Consider the following 19,527-nt stretch of genomic DNA (forward strand, 5'->3'; position numbering starts at 1 on the left):
CAAATAAATAGTAATAAGTATTACATTGTAGTATCTTGTATTCCTTGTAATACCTATTCTTATTTTTATGTAATTACAATTACAGTCTACTAAATGTGCCATAAGTAATAAATTTACTTATATTTATTTTATCTTTAAGCCATTCAAGGCGTATAGAAGATAACCGTTTGTAAAAAGCACTAGAAGCATATTTTAACCTCACATTACATTATTTACAAAATGCATTTAATATCACTAATACCAGTAATAAAATTTATGGTTTTCTCGTAAAAAAAATAAATCACATGAAAATTTAGCGAAAAGAACAAAAAACTTGTTTGCTAATATTAACCTTTCGAATTATAACTCTATAAGTATAGAATTGATACATGTATGAGTTTGTTCAGTCTCTCTTCCAAATCGTTGGCAAACCGTTCTTCTCTTTTGCTGTTACCACTTATGAGCCATTCATATCCAACCAAACACAGCAATCTGCAAATTATTGTTTTCAGTTTGAACCACCTTTAGCAACATATAAGATTATTCGATCTCTACCTTTGGATACCATTTTTTCATTTTTGAAGTTTCAGTCCCATATTTACTGTATGGAAATCTTCAACTTTTTCCCTCTAAGCCATCATCCTATGCTTCAAGTCTCGTTTGTTTTACTCATAATTTCAACCATTCCCTTTGCTATATCTGACATCAAGGACAAACACATTGTTGATGACTCCCGAAAAACTTTTGCCTTACAGAGATTTGGATTCTTGAAAGATGGTCACGCCTTGATTTCAATAAAAGATATCTCATGGAAATCAAAGACTCACAAGGCACAACTAAACCTAAATTCCATGGGATTTTACACATACAAAAGTTCATTTCTGTTCCCAATTATAATGGAGTCCATAAGCAACAACTACTCCTGCATTTTATCGAGCAAATATGTGCAAGTGTTGTCCACATTTGAAAAGCTCACCACCAACTCATCAGCCTATAATGTTTCCACTGCCATTGATGAACCCGACGAATATATTCTGAGTTTTTGTAATTGCCAACCAGAATTTGAAGTATCAATGTATGTCCACACTGAGATGTACAATTTGAAACATGGCGAAAAGGAGTTCCTTTCTGCAGGCAAAACCAATTTGCCAATCCTCTATTTTCTCTTATTTCTTATATATACAAGTTTTTTCGTTATATGGGTCTTCACATGCATTAAACAAAGACCAATTACTGAAAAAATCCATACAATTATGGGTGCATTACTTCTCTTCAAGATGCTTTCAATGATATCTGCTTTTGAAGACTATATGTACGTGAGAAAAACGGGCACTCCTCATGGTTGGGATATAGCATTTTATGTTTTTGGGTTACTCAAAAGTTTACTGCTTTTTACTGTCATTGTGCTTATAGGCACAGGGTGGTGCTTCCTGAAACCTCACCTACAAGTCCGAGAGAAGAAGGTTTTAATGATAGTAATGCCATTACAGGTTGTTGCGAATATTGCTTATGTTATTCTGAAGGAAAAAGGTCCAACAACGATGGAGTGGTTTATGCTTTACATTACATGGAACCGCACTTTCTTGCTGGTTGATCTAGTCTGTTGTTGTGCCGTTTTTTTCCCAATAATCTGGTCAATTAGAAGCTTACGAGAAGCATCCAAAACAGATGGCAAGGCAGCTAGGAATCTTGAAAAACTAAAGCTGTTCAAGCAATTCTACATGGTTTTGGTGGGGTACTTGTATTTTACAAGGGTTGCAGTTCCGGCAATTGATGAAAGGTTGAATTATAGATATGAATGGGTTGGGGATGCCACAGAAGAGTGTGCAAGCTTGGCTTTTTATGTGTTTATTTTCTATAACTTTAAGCCAATTGAAAGGAATCCATACTTGGTGATTGATGAAGAGGAAGAGAATGCGGCAGGCCAGTTGTTGGAAGACGGTACATTAATTTGAACTCTAGGCTTTGAGCTGGTATGTTGTCTCTCCAGGTCTATTCTACACTGGGATGAGATTCACCATTCAAGCTTCTTGGATCTTGAGAAAGAAGAGTAAAGACTCATACTTCAGCCATGTTGTGGTTTCTTCTTATTTTTTACAAGTCGTGATGTAGTTACAGAGTGCATTCACTATTTTATTTGTAAACAAGAATTGAAAAGCATGTATTTTGTTGTCAAATGAAAGTAGCTGTAATTTCTCGACGTTGCCATGACAAATTACCTTTTGATGATGCCGAAAAAACCACCAGTGAGCCACACGGTCCTCGCACACTCGAAACAGCACCTGCACAACACAAAAGCTGAAGGCCTTAAGAGGAGTACCGGTATGGTACCGGCCAAATACCCTCCGAAGGTCAAGTTAGAACTTCTCACAACTCTAAAGCGCTAGAGCGGGGTCAATTATGCGTACCTTGGCTTGTGAGGGTATTGGGATTTTTATGTGTTTATTTTCTATAACTTTAAGCCAATTGAAAGGAATCCATACTTGGTGATTGATGAAGAGGAAGAGAATGCGGCAGGCCAGTTGTTGGAAGACGGTACATTAATTTGAACTCTAGGCTTTGAGCTGGTATGTTGTCTCTCCAGGTCTATTCTACACTGGGATGAGATTCACCATTCAAGCTTCTTGGATCTTGAGAAAGAAGACTAAAGACTCATACTTCAGCCATGTTGTGGTTTCTTCTTATTTTTTACAAGTCGTGATGTAGTTACAGAGTGCATTCACTATTTTATTTGTAAACAAGAATTGAAAAGCATGTATTTTGTTGTCAAATGAAAGGAGCTGTAATTTCTCGACGTTGCCATGACAAATTACCTTTAATCACAAAAACATAAAACTATCAATGATTGAAAACCATTACCGTAACTTCTGTCTTCCAAAAGGACCAAAACGCGTGAAAGCAAAAAAAGAAGAAAAAAACGCAACACAAAAAAACGCAACGCAACAAAACTCTGTAGCCAAACCCTCACTAATGTCCGACCGTGGATGTGAGTGCGTGGAGAAAGCATGGTCTTAAAACTTCTAGTTGTACCTTGATCAAAAATAAAAAATAATTTCTGGTTGTACCAAAGGTCTTGGGCCCAGCATGGGCTCTCACCTTTGGAGAAATGGGCAAAGCGTCATAATCATTTATTAATGCAAGGGAAAAAAAAAAAAAGAATTAGAAACTTTTCATAAAAAAAATATAATTTTTTATTTTATTTATTTATTTACCGTTTTTTATATTTTTTATGAAAATTGTATCAATTTTTTTTTAAAAAAATAGTCTATTAACAAATACTCTAAATGTATCCATTAACAAGACTCTTAGTCAATATAATTATGTGTTATATTAATTTGAAGATTAGGTTGTTTATTATTACGGGCACTCTAATCCACACAGTTTTGTACACACGTCACAAAACAACAAAACTCTACTTGAAGTCATGAGGATAATCTTAATTTGTATGTAAGTTGAATCTGATTGGTGGGACGATTACTTGGAAGGTTTAACTTAAGGGTCACGCTAACGAGTGCCCTTAGGACAATAGTTAACAATCAATTTTAAGAAAATTTTGACACTACTTTTATAAAAAATGAAAAAAGCAGTTAAAACATTAATTATTTTTTTCTCTAGAAAAACTTTTTGTAAATGGATTGTTAATTAATGCCTTAAAGGCATCTATTAACATGTCCCTTACTTTAAAAGTTCAATAATGTCATTGCTTACGTCAATGTGCCCTTAATTTCTTTGTACTAAAGAATTAATAATGTAAAATTTAGTACTATATATTACTGGGGCTGCGCTACCTGTGGTGTGGAGGTGGTTACTATCATAATGCAATAAACAATATGATTGATTTGTTCTTTGTTTAATAAAATAGTAATATAGTGATGGTTCTTTGTTAATTTATAGGTGGACTGGTAAATGGATTACTGAACTAATGATTGTATGTAGTCAGGTGTAAGGTAAAGAGCTGTGGAATCATTTTGTCTACCTACAAATAGGAGACTAAGAGGTTTATTTCATTCTCCTACTGAACTATCAAACCTGTTTAGTTACTCTTACTTGGATTGGTCTTTGGTCTTTGAACTTTGAAGTATATTCTCTTTCTCTCTCATGTAAGTCAACACAAACTTAGTAGCAATTCATGTGTTTCAATCACTTAAAACTTCTAGTTGTACCTTGATCAAAAATAAAAAATAATTTCTGGTTGTACCAAAGGTCTTGGGCCCAGCATGGGCTCTCACCTTTGGAGAAATGGGCAAAGCGTCATAATCATTTATTAATGCAAGGGAAAAAAAAAAGAATTAGAAACTTTTCATAAAAAAACTATAATTTTTTATTTTATTTATTTTTTACCTTTTTTATATTTTTTATGAAAATTGTATCAATTTTTTTTAAAAATAGTCTATTAACAAATACTCGTGTATCCATAAACAAGACCCTTAGTCAATATAATTATGTATTATATTAATTTGAAGATCAGGTTGTTTATTATTACAGACACTCTAATCTACATAGTTTTGTACACACGTCACAAAACAACAAAACTCTACTTGAAGTTATGAGGATAATCTTAATTTGTATGTAAGTTGAATCTGATTGGTGGGACGACTACTTGGAAGGTTTAACTTAAGGGTCATGCTAACGAGTGCCCTTAGAACAATAGTTAACAATCAATTTTAAGAAAATTTTGACACTATTTTTATGAAAAATAAAAAAAGCAGTTAAAACATTAATTATTTTTTTCTCTAGAAAAATTTTTTGTAAATGGATTGTTAACTAATGCCTTAAAGGCATCTGTTAGCATGTCCCTTATTTTAAAAGTTCAATGATGTCATTGCTTACGTCAATGTGCCCTTAATTTCTTTGTACTAAAGAATTAATAATGTAAAATTTAGTACTATATATTACTGGGGCTGCGCTACCTGTGGTGTGGAGGTGATTACTATCATAATGCAATAAACAATATGATTGATTTGTTCTTTGTTTAATAAAATAGTAATATAGTGATGGTTCTTTGTTAATTTATAGGTGGACTGGTAAATGGATTACTGAACTAATGATTGTATGTAGTCAGGTGTAAGGTAAAGAGCTGTGGAATCATTTTGTCTACCTACAAATAGGAGACTAAGAGGTTTATTTCATTCTCCTACTGAACTATCAAACCTGTTTAGTTACTCTTACTTGGATTGGTCTTTGGTCTTTGAACTTTGAAGTATATTCTCTTTCTCTCTCATGTAAGTCAACACAAACTTAGTAGCAATTCATGTGTTTCAATCTGTAATCTGTTACAGTCATTACCTTTTGTTTTATTTGAATATAACTTGTTCAGGCTATGATTTGAAGTAATATATGGTGCCAATATTCACTGTGTTACATGTCTTATAAGATGATATTTGATTCCTTTATGGTAAACCAGTGAACAATGAGCTCCTTGAGTGCAAATGAAGATTGTCTTGGATGGGCAGCAAGAGATGCATCTGGCTTTTTATCACCTTACAGCTTCAACCGCAGGTATATATTTAGTTCAATTTTTTTTTACGGGTTAAAAAAAAAAAAAGATTACTCGTCTTTAAAGGAAGGAAAAAAAGAAGCCTCTATGTTTACACATTATTTATTAAGGAAACACTTGTCCTTCATTGTTTTAACATACAAATCCATCATCTTGAAGGCTATAAAAAAAATAAAACAAAATTGAAGCCATCTCTGTAACATATTCTATTCTACTTTCATGAAATGCCCTCACTTCAAATTACTTTTGATGATGGTGCATAAACCTTGAATTGCCAATTCAAAATATTGGATTTGTTCATGAAAAAGTGTTTAGAAATATGAGTGGAGGCCTCAAATTTTATTAAGCGATCAAACAGGCCTCAAGTGTTTGTTCTCATTTCAACTTTTCTTGAATAATTTTATTTTGGGGTGCTAAAGTCAACATTTCTTGATTTGTCTATGCACTAGGTAGTAGCAAAATCATTGCACCTAATTTCTTGACCTTTTCTCAAATGTCAAATAGTTGATGTCATTTTTAAGAAAAAGAAAAGAATTTCTACTTGGATATTGTTTCTTTGAGCATGCCTTGCAGATCTTATACTCTTGCTTTTACCCCCACTTTATTTTATTTTTATTATTTTGATCCCAAAAATGTCTTGCCAAGCAAGTTTTTAAGCCAATGACTGATCATATAATGTCCTATGAAGCATGGATTAACAGTCAAGTTCACTCGCATATACATATAATGCAGCAGAACACACTATACTTACAGAATTATATGATGATGGATGATTCCTTTCATGAGGTACATGCATAAAACAAACAAAAGAAAAGAAAAACTTTGTTCTTGAATGCACATAGATATCATCCTCTTTGTACATTGTGTCATTTTATTTAGGTATTTTTATTCTCTTTGATGTTCATAATGGAAATAACTTGATAAAGTTAATGGAAATTATTAAAAATTTCACCTGAAAGTGAATTTCAAATGTTGTTTTCAATTTCATTAGTTGACAGTAAAGATCCTATGCCTGAGTTCTTATATGATTTTAAGAACCATGATTAATAATGTTTGAAATTTGCATTGCTTGATTGTAAAATGCAGTTTGTTCTGATCAAGAATTAACTTGGGAAATTTTCTGATTAGGGCTCTAAGGAGTGATGATGTTTCAATAAAAATTACACACTGTGGAGTTTGTTATGCTGATGTAGCTTGGACCAGGAATGGACATGGGGATTCAAAGTATCCTTTGGTGCCTGGGTAAGTAGACAAACTGTGTATACTATAAGAAGTATTAAAATTTTATGAACTGATATAAATGTAATATTTGCACACCAGACATGAGATTGTTGGAATTGTGAAAGAGGTCGGTTCTAATGTTAATCGCTTCAAAGTTGGTGACCATGTTGGAGTAGGAACTTACGTCAATTCGTGTAGAGATTGCGAGTATTGTAACGATGAAGAAGAAGTTTATTGCATAAAAGGATCAGTTTTAACCTTTAATGGGGTGGATGATGATGGTACCATTACAAAAGGAGGTTATTCCAACTATATTGTTGTCCATGATAGGTTAGTATTCTTTGATGCTACTGTATTCTCTCTTTCTTCATTTTCCTATGGATGCAAAATTCCCTATTACATAATAATACAACACCACCCCCCCCCCCCCCCCCCCCCCCCCCCAAAAGAAAAAAAAAAGCCATACAAGCCCTAACGGAATTTTGGGGGGCATTACAGGCAGACATGGTAAAATAGGCCGAAATTAGCTGACCCGACCTGAACTCGTTCGTTTTGGCCCGACCCGAACCCCTTTATTTTGGCCTGATTGAATTAAATATGGTCCAACCCACAGCTAGCCCTTTTTTGCGAGCCCTCACGAGCATTCCTATAACAACTATTGCATTTGAATCAAGTTTTAACACAGGGAAAAAAATTCTTACTCTGTATCAATCACATCTTTTGCCTAAGAATGTAGAAGCTACGTTGTGCACTAAAAAATTGGCATTTATTTGTTTTTTTTTAATGTGAAAAATATGGGCCAACTCGACCCAACTTGCTCGCAATGCAAGTGACCCGACTTGACCCAGTCTGCTTGCAACACGATTGACCCAACCCAACCCGACCATTCGCCATGTATAGGGCCAACACGACCTAAACCAATTTTAAACATTTTTTTTCTAAAAAAATATTTAGACTACATGCCAAGGTGCTAGGTACATAGACATAGGCACAAAGCATTGCACTGACACTATAGCCATTTAGTAGCCACTCATGGCAATGGCCATGCCCCCATTTATTAAAAAAAAGTAATTAAAATGAAAAAAAAATACAAAAGGCAAAAGCATCTACGAGCCTACGACTACACGTCTACACTACTAAACGTCTAACACTAATTTAAATACTAAGTAGTAGAGGAATGAAATACAAAAGTATAATAGTAACACATGTATAATAGTAACACAAATAGTCTAATAATAGTAGGTGCCCACTTAACTGGGAAAAAAAAACGAAGGGTATTATGTACAATTCATTTCCTTGATTGAAATTGAGATGATAACCCAAATGAATTTGATTATTTTGTGTGTTTCCAAAGTAACTCTTATCAATTAGCACTATTCTAATGTGAACTTTTATTTTAGGAATAATTCACTGAACTGGTTATATATAAAATAATAATATCTATTTTGTATGATCCAAGTATGAAATTAATGCTCTATATGATCCAAGTATGAAATTAATGAAGTCAAGACACTTAATACAATAGAGAGAAACACAAAACAAGCATAACACTCTTCCTTGGGCTTGTCCGAGGTGGCAATGTTCATATATTATTTGCTCAAAACTTGGTACAAGTTGATACTCTTTATCTTTTCAGTCAAGTTTTATTGTTCAAACCTCTTTCCTCGAGGGGTTCCCTTCCTTTATATAGTCCCTCCTAATGCATCTGAGCTCTCCACCTATACGTTTATGGGTAGCAATTGGGATGCTTATCCCATCAGGACCCTGTTGNAAATGTCAAATAGTTGATGTCATTTTTAAGAAAAAGAAAAGAATTTCTACTTGGATATTGTTTCTTTGAGCATGCCTTGCAGATCTTATACTCTTGCTTTTACCCCCACTTTATTTTATTTTTATTATTTTGATCCCAAAAATGTCTTGCCAAGCAAGTTTTTAAGCCAATGACTGATCATATAATGTCCTATGAAGCATGGATTAACAGTCAAGTTCACTCGCATATACATATAATGCAGCAGAACACACTATACTTACAGAATTATATGATGATGGATGATTCCTTTCATGAGGTACATGCATAAAACAAACAAAAGAAAAGAAAAACTTTGTTCTTGAATGCACATAGATATCATCCTCTTTGTACATTGTGTCATTTTATTTAGGTATTTTTATTCTCTTTGATGTTCATAATGGAAATAACTTGATAAAGTTAATGGAAATTATTAAAAATTTCACCTGAAAGTGAATTTCAAATGTTGTTTTCAATTTCATTAGTTGACAGTAAAGATCCTATGCCTGAGTTCTTATATGATTTTAAGAACCATGATTAATAATGTTTGAAATTTGCATTGCTTGATTGTAAAATGCAGTTTGTTCTGATCAAGAATTAACTTGGGAAATTTTCTGATTAGGGCTCTAAGGAGTGATGATGTTTCAATAAAAATTACACACTGTGGAGTTTGTTATGCTGATGTAGCTTGGACCAGGAATGGACATGGGGATTCAAAGTATCCTTTGGTGCCTGGGTAAGTAGACAAACTGTGTATACTATAAGAAGTATTAGAATTTTATGAACTGATATAAATGTAATATTTGCACACCAGACATGAGATTGTTGGAATTGTGAAAGGGGTCGGTTCTAATGTTAATCGCTTCAAAGTTGGTGACCATGTTGGAGTAGGAACTTACGTCAATTCGTGTAGAGATTGCGAGTATTGTAACGATGAAGAAGAAGTTTATTGCATAAAAGGATCAGTTTTAACCTTTAATGGGGTGGATGATGATGGTACTATTACAAAAGGAGGTTATTCCAACTATATTGTTGTCCATGATAGGTTAGTATTCTTTGATGCTACTGTATTCTCTCTTTCTTCATTTTCCTATGGATGCAAAATTCCCTATTACAACACCACCCTCCCCCCCCCCAAAAAAAACCCTGGTTTAAATAAATGTGTCTGTTGAATTTGATAATTTGATGTGATAATTTTGACCTTTAGCTTTATACTCATGGGATTGGCAAGTTTTTCACAAATTAAGAATATTAGTTTTGGTCTTGCAGGTACTGCTTTAGGATACCTGATGGCTATCCATTGGCTTCAGCAGCTCCTTTGCTTTGTGCTGGAATTACCGTGTACAGTCCCATGATACGCCACAAGATGAACCAACCTGGTAAATCTCTGGGCGTGATTGGACTTGGAGGTCTTGGTCACATGGCGGTGAAGTTTGGAAAGGCTTTTGGGTTGAATGTGACTATTCTCAGCACTAGCATTTCCAAGAAAGAGAAGCTCTAACTTTGCTTGGTGCAGACAAAGTTTGTGGTCTCATCTGACCAGAATTTATTGATCTTTTGATAGGAATGAAAACCGTTTCTGGTAGCGTTACAGGTGGTACAAAGTTGACACAAGAAATGATAGACTTCTGTGCTGCTCATAAAGTTTACCCAAACATAGAAGTAATTCCAATTCACTATGCAAATGAAGCTCTTGAGAGGCTAATAAAGAGAGATGTGAAGTATCGGTTTGTAATCGATATTGAGAACTCCTTGAAATGATACTGCTAAAGGCACAAGGAAAATTCCTCTTCTCGATACTTATGTTCATATTTTAGGTTTAGTGAAGGTATTGGATCAAATGTTGAATGATTGGCTCTTCGTGGTTGGATGGTGAGCATTTACTTGTATAAAAGTGTCCGGTGTTGATCTTCTGCATCATGCAAGTGGTTAACTAGCTTGAAATAAGTGAATTGGCTGTTGAGTGGTATTGTGAGGAATGGTTTTACTTGCATACTAGTGAAGAAGTGAATGGGTTGTTGAGCAATATTGTTAGTAGTGGTTTAATAAAAATTAGTAGTGTGAACTGTGAACTCATAAATTGTGAACCCTTTTGTATCATAGTCCTGTCAACTGTGCATGTGCATGTGCTTGTGGGAGCAATTTTTTTTTTTTTTGGGAAAAGTAATATCATATGGACAAAACTTATGTATAGTATCTTAGGTGCTGTTTCTTAGGTTCTCCTCTTAAGATTCTGTCACGTGGCTACTTAACTTAAAAAATATACTTCCATTAATGTGAAAAAAGCCACATGACAGAATTTTAAGAGAGGAACCTAAAAAATAGCACCTAAGTACTATACCTAAGTCTTGATCATATCATATTACGCCATCTGTCACCTCATTAACCATATAATTATTCTTTATTTTATTTATTTTTTATTCCTAAATTTTGTTGACAATATTAAATATATAAATAGAGTGACTTTACGCATTCATCTTAGTGGTTTTAACTTTACATATAACTTTGTCTTTATATATTCATATACTTTAATTTAAATGTTTATAACTAAAAAATAAAATCAGTGAATAATAAAAAATAAAAAACAATGTCAATACATATTTATCTACACTATATATAATATTGAAGTTTTGCAATAAATTTAATTTACAAATCTCTTTTTCCACTGCGTTACTAGCATCCTTTCTTATTTTTTACTTTTTACAATTTTTTTACTTTATTCAACCTTTCATCTTCTTCAACCATTGTCTTCTTCTTTCAATTTTTCATCTCCTTCAATCATTGTCTTTTTAAAATTTTCATTAGATTCATTTTAAAATTTTCTTCATCTTTTTAAATTCCACCGTTTCTAAATTTTCTCAATCATTGTTTTTTTAAATTTTTAACCTTTCGTTTACTTCAACCATTCTTCTTCCACCTTAATTTTCTTATAAATTTCTTTTTATTTCATTTCTAACTTTCTCCTATGTTCATTTCAAGTTGTTTATGACAAAAAAGGTCAATACTCTCTCTCTCTCTCTCTCCCAATTTGTTTCTATTTCGATGGATTCTTTTATTGTTTCAACCCTTTTTTTGCACTAATGGTGTTTTTTTTTTGTTGTTGTTGTTGTTGTTGTTGTTGTTGTTGTTGTTGTTGTTATTGATTTAATTTTCTCATCACATTTGTTTATCTTTCTCGCAAATTCGTATCAACTTTTATGTAAATTTATGTATTTTGGTATTCTAATTCCTTATCACAAGTTCTTTTTCTTTATTCCAATGGTTTGATTTGATTTGGATTAATAATGAGTTGTTTTGCATGTTTGAATTTGATTTTTTTTTTTAGTAATCCATTTAGATGTTAAACTATGAGACTTTACTTATTTTTTTTTTTTAAATACTTTTAATTGGAAAATTTTGTAGTTCTTGTGGAAAAAGTACTCTAAATAGTTGTATTAAAAGTACCATATATTGCCACTTATTTAGACAAAAGTAAAGATTAGTCAAACAAAAATAATTGGATGAATGACATATTTTTAACTTTTGCAATTGTATTATTATTATTATTTTTTAAGGATGCATGTATTTGCTAATAATTGTTTATTTGTAATCTTTTTGGGTGGGCAATTTTGTAGTTTTTGCAGAGAAAAATAATCTCTATAGATTATCAACAACAAATTGTTTTCGTAATTGGTCCAATTATTTATTGTTAAGCGACGATTGATATGAAATTTTGTTTGCTTGAAATGTATCTTCATATGGGTATGTTTTGATTCAATATATATTTATGAATGTATTAAGATAAGTACTATATTTAAGAAGAGAGATCATAATCCTACTTTGTAAATTTCAAAAGAGATAGATTGGTTCGATATTAAAGATAAATTGAACTCTTTTTTTTAATGGTAGGAAAACTCCATTTTTATCATTTATTTCTAACTGTCATCATTGGAAAATTTTAAATCCCCCCTATATTCTATCACTAGCAAATTAGCTCATAATGTGAGTAGATGAAAATTTTGATATAAAAAGAATGTAATATATATATATACACATATATAATTTTTTATTAATAAAGAACAAAAAATTCATTATTTATGAATATTTTTTAAAAATAAATTATATATTATATTTCATTACAAAATGCTAAGATATTCTCGCACATTGGGCGGGGTTGCAACTAGTTATAAGTTAAAAATAAAGCATCTAGTAAAAACTGTCATATATAGAGAGACACTTGAGTGCTCTAGGCCGATGCGGATAAAAACAAGAGATTCATCAAAAATAGATAAATAATTGAGAGTGAAATGCAATTTTTTGCGGTTGCTTGGAGGGGGCAGAGAGAACACGTTATTATGGCAAATTACTGTTAATTTCAAAAACTCAAACAATTAGGAATTGGTGAATTGGATCAAGTGTAAGTCTGGGGTCTTGGAAAATTGCAAAAAAAAAAAAAAAAATTGTATGTCTCTTTCACAAATAATAACTTTTAACATTAAAAAAAAGGGTTNCAAAGACCGTTCGCTCCAACATTAATGTAGATCTTCGATTTGGCAGCGGTGATGTTGCTGAGAGAGGAAGTTTGAGACAAAACAGAGGAGAATGGGTGATAAATAAAGTGGGGTTGACGTGGTTTTATTTTTGACCATTAGATATATTATTTGACTAATTTTGTAACTATACTCTACGAGAGGACTAATGACTTCTTTCTTAATTTTATACAGGGTGATTGGTAAATGGGTTACTGAACAAATGATCGAATGTAGTCGGGTGTAAGATAAAGTTCTGTGAAATCATCTTGTCTACCTACTTATAGTAGACTTTTGCAAGACTTTGAATCCGCGTGCTAATACGTAGTGATACTATCAAACCTATTAAAAGTCGTCTTACTTGGTTTGGATCTTTGGACTGGAGTAATATTCTCTCTCTCTCTCTGTGTCTGGTAAGCCAACACAAACTGAATAGCAATTCATGTGTTTCAATCTGAAATCTGTCAGACAGTGCCTTTTTATGATATATATGGTATACACAGCCTTTGGCTCTTATTTTATTTTGTTCTCTCTTTTGAAGTAAATATAAGTTGCCAATACTCACAATTTTGTCTTATGATAGAAAGTCAATTTCTTGATTTTATTATAAGCTGATATTTGATTGCTTTATGCTAAAACAGTGAAAAATGAGCTCCTTGAGTGCAAACGAAGATTGCCTTGGATGGGCAGCAAGAGATGCATCTGGCGTTTTATCACCTTACAGCTTCAACCGCAGGTATATATATAAGAAGCCTCTATGTTTACACGTAGTTTATTAAGGAAAAGTTTGGTTGTCAACGAATTTGAACACTGACATTCATTGTTTTAACAAACAAATCCATCATCTTGAAGGGGGCTATAAAAAAAATAAAACGAAATTGAAGCCATTTCTGTAAAATAGTCAGCTCTACTTTCATGAAATGTCCTCGCTTCAAATTTCTTTTGATGATGGTACGTAAATCTTGAATTGTCAATTCAAAATATTGGATTTGTTCATGAAAAAGTGTTTAGAAATATGAGAGGAGCCAACCAATTTTATTGAGCGACCAAACAGGCCTCAAAGTGTTTGTTCTCATTTCAACTTTTCTTGAATAATTTTATTTTGGGGTGCTAAAGTCAACATCTCTTTTTTTGTCTATGCACTAGGTAGTAGCAAAATCATTGAACCTACTCTTTTGTCAATTGACAAATAGGTGATGTCATTTTTTAAGAAAAAGAATAAAATTTCTACTTGGATTTCAAATGTTGTTTTCCATATCATTAGTTGACAATAATGATCCTATGCCTGAGTTCTTATAGATTTTGAGAACCCTGATTAATAATTTTTGAATTTGCATTGCTTGATTGTTATATGCTGTTTGTTCTGGTCAAGAATTAACTTGGGAAATTTTCTGATCAGGGCCGTAAGGAGTGATGATGTTTCAATAAAAATTACACACTGTGGAATTTGTTATGCTGATGTAGCTTCGACCAGGAATGAACATGGGGATTCAAAGTATCCTTTGGTGCCTGGGTAAGTGGACAAACTGTGTATACTATGAGAAGTTTTAGATTTTTATGAACTGATATAAATGTAATATTTGCACACCAGACATGAGATTGTTGGCATTGTGCAAGAGGTCGGTTCTAATGTTAATCGCTTCAAAGTTGGTGACCACGTTGGAGTAGGAACTCATGTCAATTCATGTAGAGATTGTGAGTATTGTAACGATGAAGAAGAAGTTTATTGCGTAAAAATACCTGTTTTAACCTTTAATTGGGTGGATGATGATGGTACTATTACAAAAGGAGGATATTCCAGCTATATTGTTGTCCATGATAGGTAAGTATTCTTTGATGCTACTGTATTCTCTTTCTTCATTTTCCTATAGATGCAAAATTCACTATTACATAATAATACAAACCACCCCCCCCCCCCCAACCCAAAAACAAAACCCTGGTTTAAATAAATGTTTTTGCTGAATTTGATAATTTGATGTGATAATTGTGACCTTTTAGCTTTATACTCATGGGATTTGGCAAGTTTTTCACAAATTAAGAATATTAGTTTTGGTCCTGCAGGTACTGCTTCAGGATACCTGATGACTATCCATTGGCTTCAGCAGCTCCTTTGCTTTGTGCTGGAATCACTGTGTATAGTCCCATGATACGCCACAAGATGAATCAACTTGGTAAATCTCTGGGAGTGATTGGACTTGGAGGTCTTGGTCACATGGCAGTGAAGTTTGGGAAGGCATTTGGGTTGAATGTAACTGTTCTCAGCACTAGCATATCCAAGAAAAAGGAAGCTCTAACTTTGCTTGGTGCAGACAAATTTGTGGTCTCATCTGACCAAGAGCAGATGAAGGTAGATTTACATAAAATTTCTTATAAAGATTTTTTAATTTTATGGACAATCTGAATTTATTGAAAAAAAAAACACATGACAACAAGTCTTAGAAGGGGCATGGCATGATTGTCCACATCAATAGGCCCTAATTCAATATCCATTTCTGAATCTTGGCCATTGTTTAAGAAATTGAATCATGAGCAACAGTATCGTACTTTATCATCATTCTCACTATGATTTTCCAATCTTGATTATAGAGCATTTGTTGTCCTATTAACATTAGCAATATTGAAATTGTTTACCTATCTTTATGGATTGTTGTATTGATTGTTAGCATGCTATTTACAGGCCGAGGCTAAGTCATTAGACTTTATAATTGACACTGCAGCTGGTGATCACCCATTTGATCCATACATGTCATTGTTGAAAACTGGTGGTGTTTTGGTCCTAGTGGCATTCCCAAGTGAAGTCAAATTCCATCCTGCAAGCCTTAACATAGGTACTTTGAAAACTGTCAGTTTTTGAAGAGTTTAATGTAATTTTAAGAACTCTTTTAGTTGGTGATAGCTTTCTGGGCTTGAGCGTAATATTGAACAACTTTCATTGATCTTTTGACAGGAATGAAAACCGTTTCTGGTAGTGTTATAGGTGGTACAAAGTCGACACAAGAAATGATAGACTTCTGTAGTGCTCATAAAATTTACCCAAACATAGAAGTAATTCCAATTCACTATGCAAATGAAGCTCTTGAGAGGCTAATAAAGAGAGATGTGAGGTATTGGTTTGTGATTGATATTGAGAACTCCTTGAAATGATACTGCTAAAGGCACAAGGAAAATTCCTCTTCTCGATATTTATGTTCATATTTTAGGTACATTGAAGGTATTGGATCAAATGTTGAAACTTTGACAAGTTGTTGAGTGGTATTGTGAGGAATGGTTTTACTTGCATACTAGCCTGAAATAAGTGAATGGGTTGTTGAGCAATATTGTGAGGGATGGTTTAATAAAAATTAGATGTGTGAACTTTTAAATTGTGAACCCTTTTGTATCATAGTCTTGTCACTTGTGCTATGCAGTGCAGGTGCTTGTGGAAACAATATATATGGTAAAGTAATATGTAAATTACACCCTCTATGTTTGGGTTGACTCAGATATTATCCTTGATATATAATATTTTGATCTTAGTCCAAATATTTGACATCATTTTTAATAATTTTGTTCTTTTGTTTGTCACTACCCTATTTTCCCACCAATTAATCATGACATATCTTGAGTACTGATAGGCCAAGAATGTATTGAGCATTTGTGATAAATTAACCAATTGATTTAGCCAAGTTAATTAATTAATTCAATTAACATACAAAATGCATAGTAGCACAAACAAATCACCAATTAACTAATATGCAGCGGAAAATAAATTGACATGGTGATTTGTTTATGAATGGGGAAAACTTACACGGTAAAAATCCTACCGGGTGATTTTAAGGTCACCACTCTCGAGAATCTACTATTATCAAAACAAGCGATTACAAATAAAGGAATCCCAGTACCTTATACCAACCTACAGTTGAACATTTATCCTAATACCCAATTGGACTTGTTCTATAGTGACAATCTCTCATTTTCAATGCACGGCTCTCAATACATGACTAACTAATAGATGCACAGATCTCAGTACGCGACTTGATCACCAACTTATGAAGGATGTTGGCTGCAAAGTTCTTCAGTTCATCCAGACGATGAAGATCAAGAAGCTCTTTGGTCACAAAACCATAAACTGTACAAGCACAACAACTTTTTCAAGAGAAAGATGAACTAGGGCAAATTCTGCCTCCGACTACAATTTGCATGAACAAAACTTTGCTATACACTCGCGCAACTGTGCAACCTTTGATGACCCTTAAAATAATCTTTATATATGTTTAGGGTTGTGAGAAAAGAAAGCCTAAACACATACTCATGGATTGGAGTGAAATCAATTCTGAAAAACTGAATTTCATAAACCTCAACAAATAAGCTATCTATCGAGCTTCGGGTTGAAACAATTTTTAAATCTCGATATATGCTAGCTGTTGAGCTTTAAAATCCAGCACTTCTTCACTTGTTTCTTGAACAGATTTGTATGGCTTTAATACTTGATCTTGAAACCTTGTTCCTTGAAGTATTAAACACATTATGGATTTACCCAATTACAAGTAAAGTGCGTTTTGTCAACAGATTAACCAATTTTAAATTGACGTATGTTCCTAACATCAAATTACATATGTCCTAACAAGTGCGAAACATGAGCCATCTTTTTTTTTTATACTATATTTTACCCAAACTATATCTCATCTATATAATATCTTCAAGCCTAACTTTTGTTGAGCCATATTAGGGTAGCATTTCAATTCACTTCGGTCAATTCAATGCAAAAACTATATATATTTTTGTTTCCCTTAAACCCAAAAGAGTAGCCATATCTCTTTTCTCCATTCAATTTTTAGTTCACATGATTTGTAGTTGTCCTTGCTTAATCAATGTCGATTCAATTTTTTGTGATTGGTTTGCTAGGGCTAGGGTGGAAACGCTTTTGTTATATGCTTTTTTAATTTCCATGGCTTGGTGGGAAGGTGTTGTTGAAACTATATCTCACGATTTTGTCCTAGCTTCTTATATGTTTTTTTTTTTAGTACTCACAAGTCGTCCCATAAACAAGTTTGTGGCGACATTGTAGAAATGATTGTAGTACATACTAGACTCACTCATCCGTAGTCTTTCCCTTTGTTTTTGTTCTGCTAAGTTTAGTTGGGTTCAGAGATTGGACAATGCAGTAGCACATGAAACTGCCAAATTCTCTCTAATCTCCTTTCAGCCTTTTATTTCAATAATGGTAATCTCCCTCTTGTTATTGAGTCTATTTGTAAGGTGGATTACCTTTCTTGTCATCTTCAGGTTTAATTTTATTGCAGATTATCAAAAAGACTCACTCCTGTGGCAGTGGCAAGATCATATATATTTTAAATGAAAAATGTTAAAAAATGCTCCAAGTATTGATTTCAAATTTTCTAAAAAAAAAAAAAAAAAACTATTTTTAGAAATATTTTATGGAAAAATGATAAAAAAAATAATTTTTTAACAAATTTTTATATTTCTTATAAAAGTGGTGTTAAATTTTTTTTGATATGGTTTATCAACTAGAGAAAATTGACTTAGAGCATTCACAGGAAAGCATTTAAAAAATTTATAGCTTTTAATAACTCAAAACACTATTCATCTATTTTAACAACTCACTTTATAATACACCCTACAGTATAGGTTTTATATTAATATTCAATACATTAAATAATATAAATAATACAATAAAATAATATATTTAACACAATAACCAATAATCACAATCATCAATACATTAAGGCTTTATTTGGATATAGCTTATTTTGCAAAAACTGAAAACTTATTACTGAAAGTACTATAGATAGAGGTAAAAGTTAGTTAAAATAATATTGTGGGGTCATGAATAATAGTAAAAATAAGTTAAATAGTGAAATAATTGATAATTTTCATTACTTCCCAAATGCACGCTAAAATTCATTTTTTTAATACTCTATATTAAAATATTATTTTTTGTTTTGAGTTTTGAGCTAAAGCGCTGCTAATTATTAAGGTTTTCAGACTCGAACTGTTTATTGAACTGTAAAAAGGAGAAGTTTAAGGTTTTTGAGATTAAATCGAGATCGAACCGTGATGACATAATAATTAATTAATATGAAATTAATAAAAATTAATAATCTTGACTAAACATTAAAAAAAAATTCAAGTATTTCGAGACTACTAAAAATAAAATGTATTTTTTACACTTTAATATGAATTTTAAATAAATATTTTCTTATCATTTGTGTAAGGCCTCAAATTGGATTGGATCCAAAGTATACATGAGTTTTCAGCCCAACAAGCCCAAACAATAAATTTTTAGAGCATGGGTACAAGAACTAGTTCTGTTCGACAGGAAAGGTTATATTCACTGATTAATAAGGGATATGTAAGGCTGATAGTATGAGAAAAATTCTCCTCGGCTAGGTTTTAGTGAGCCTCTCTTATGCATGGAATATCTGTTCTTTCTTTTTTCTCCTTCCATCAATATCATCCGTTTCCATGTTATATACTCCGTTCTTTTCTCCATTTCCATCGTACACGTGTAGTTCTCATCTTGGGAACTCCTTTCT

At 32.6% G+C, this 19,527-nt stretch overlaps 2 protein-coding genes and 1 pseudogene across 3 annotated transcripts; all 3 read left to right on the top strand.

Annotated features, from left to right (window-relative positions):
• The first annotated feature begins 368 nt into the window (after window positions 1-368).
• On the top strand, window positions 369-2,528 carry LOC112026836 (protein CANDIDATE G-PROTEIN COUPLED RECEPTOR 7-like). The gene is made up of 4 exons (XM_065776827.1): window positions 369-1,814; window positions 1,848-1,920; window positions 1,970-2,058; window positions 2,442-2,528. Exons 1-4 carry the CDS (start codon window positions 369-371, stop codon window positions 2,526-2,528), a joined length of 1,695 nt encoding a protein of 564 aa, XP_065632899.1.
• Window positions 2,529-5,093: 2,565 nt separating this feature from the next.
• LOC136061224 (probable cinnamyl alcohol dehydrogenase 1) lies at window positions 5,094-10,555 on the top strand (annotated as a pseudogene).
• A 2,422-nt stretch (window positions 10,556-12,977) lies between these two features.
• Window positions 12,978-16,513, top strand: LOC112030207 (probable cinnamyl alcohol dehydrogenase 1). 2 transcript variants are annotated; one of them, XM_065776852.1, is made up of 8 exons: window positions 12,978-13,080; window positions 13,187-13,484; window positions 13,633-13,727; window positions 14,391-14,504; window positions 14,583-14,813; window positions 15,053-15,338; window positions 15,669-15,819; window positions 15,939-16,513. In XM_065776852.1, exons 3-8 carry the CDS (start codon window positions 13,639-13,641, stop codon window positions 16,133-16,135), a joined length of 1,068 nt encoding a protein of 355 aa, XP_065632924.1. In that variant the 5' UTR covers window positions 12,978-13,080; window positions 13,187-13,484; window positions 13,633-13,638; the 3' UTR covers window positions 16,136-16,513. The 2 variants fall into 2 exon arrangements, with proteins under 2 accessions (XP_065632924.1, XP_065632923.1); XM_065776851.1 differs by having other exon boundaries at window positions 13,187-13,404.
• Window positions 16,514-19,527: the final 3,014 nt, after the last annotated feature.

The sequence above is a fragment of the Quercus suber genome, unplaced genomic scaffold, assembly GCF_002906115.3.
Source record: "Quercus suber isolate HL8 unplaced genomic scaffold, Cork oak 2.0 scaffold_143, whole genome shotgun sequence".
Classification (NCBI taxonomy): Eukaryota; Viridiplantae; Streptophyta; class Magnoliopsida; order Fagales; family Fagaceae; genus Quercus; species Quercus suber.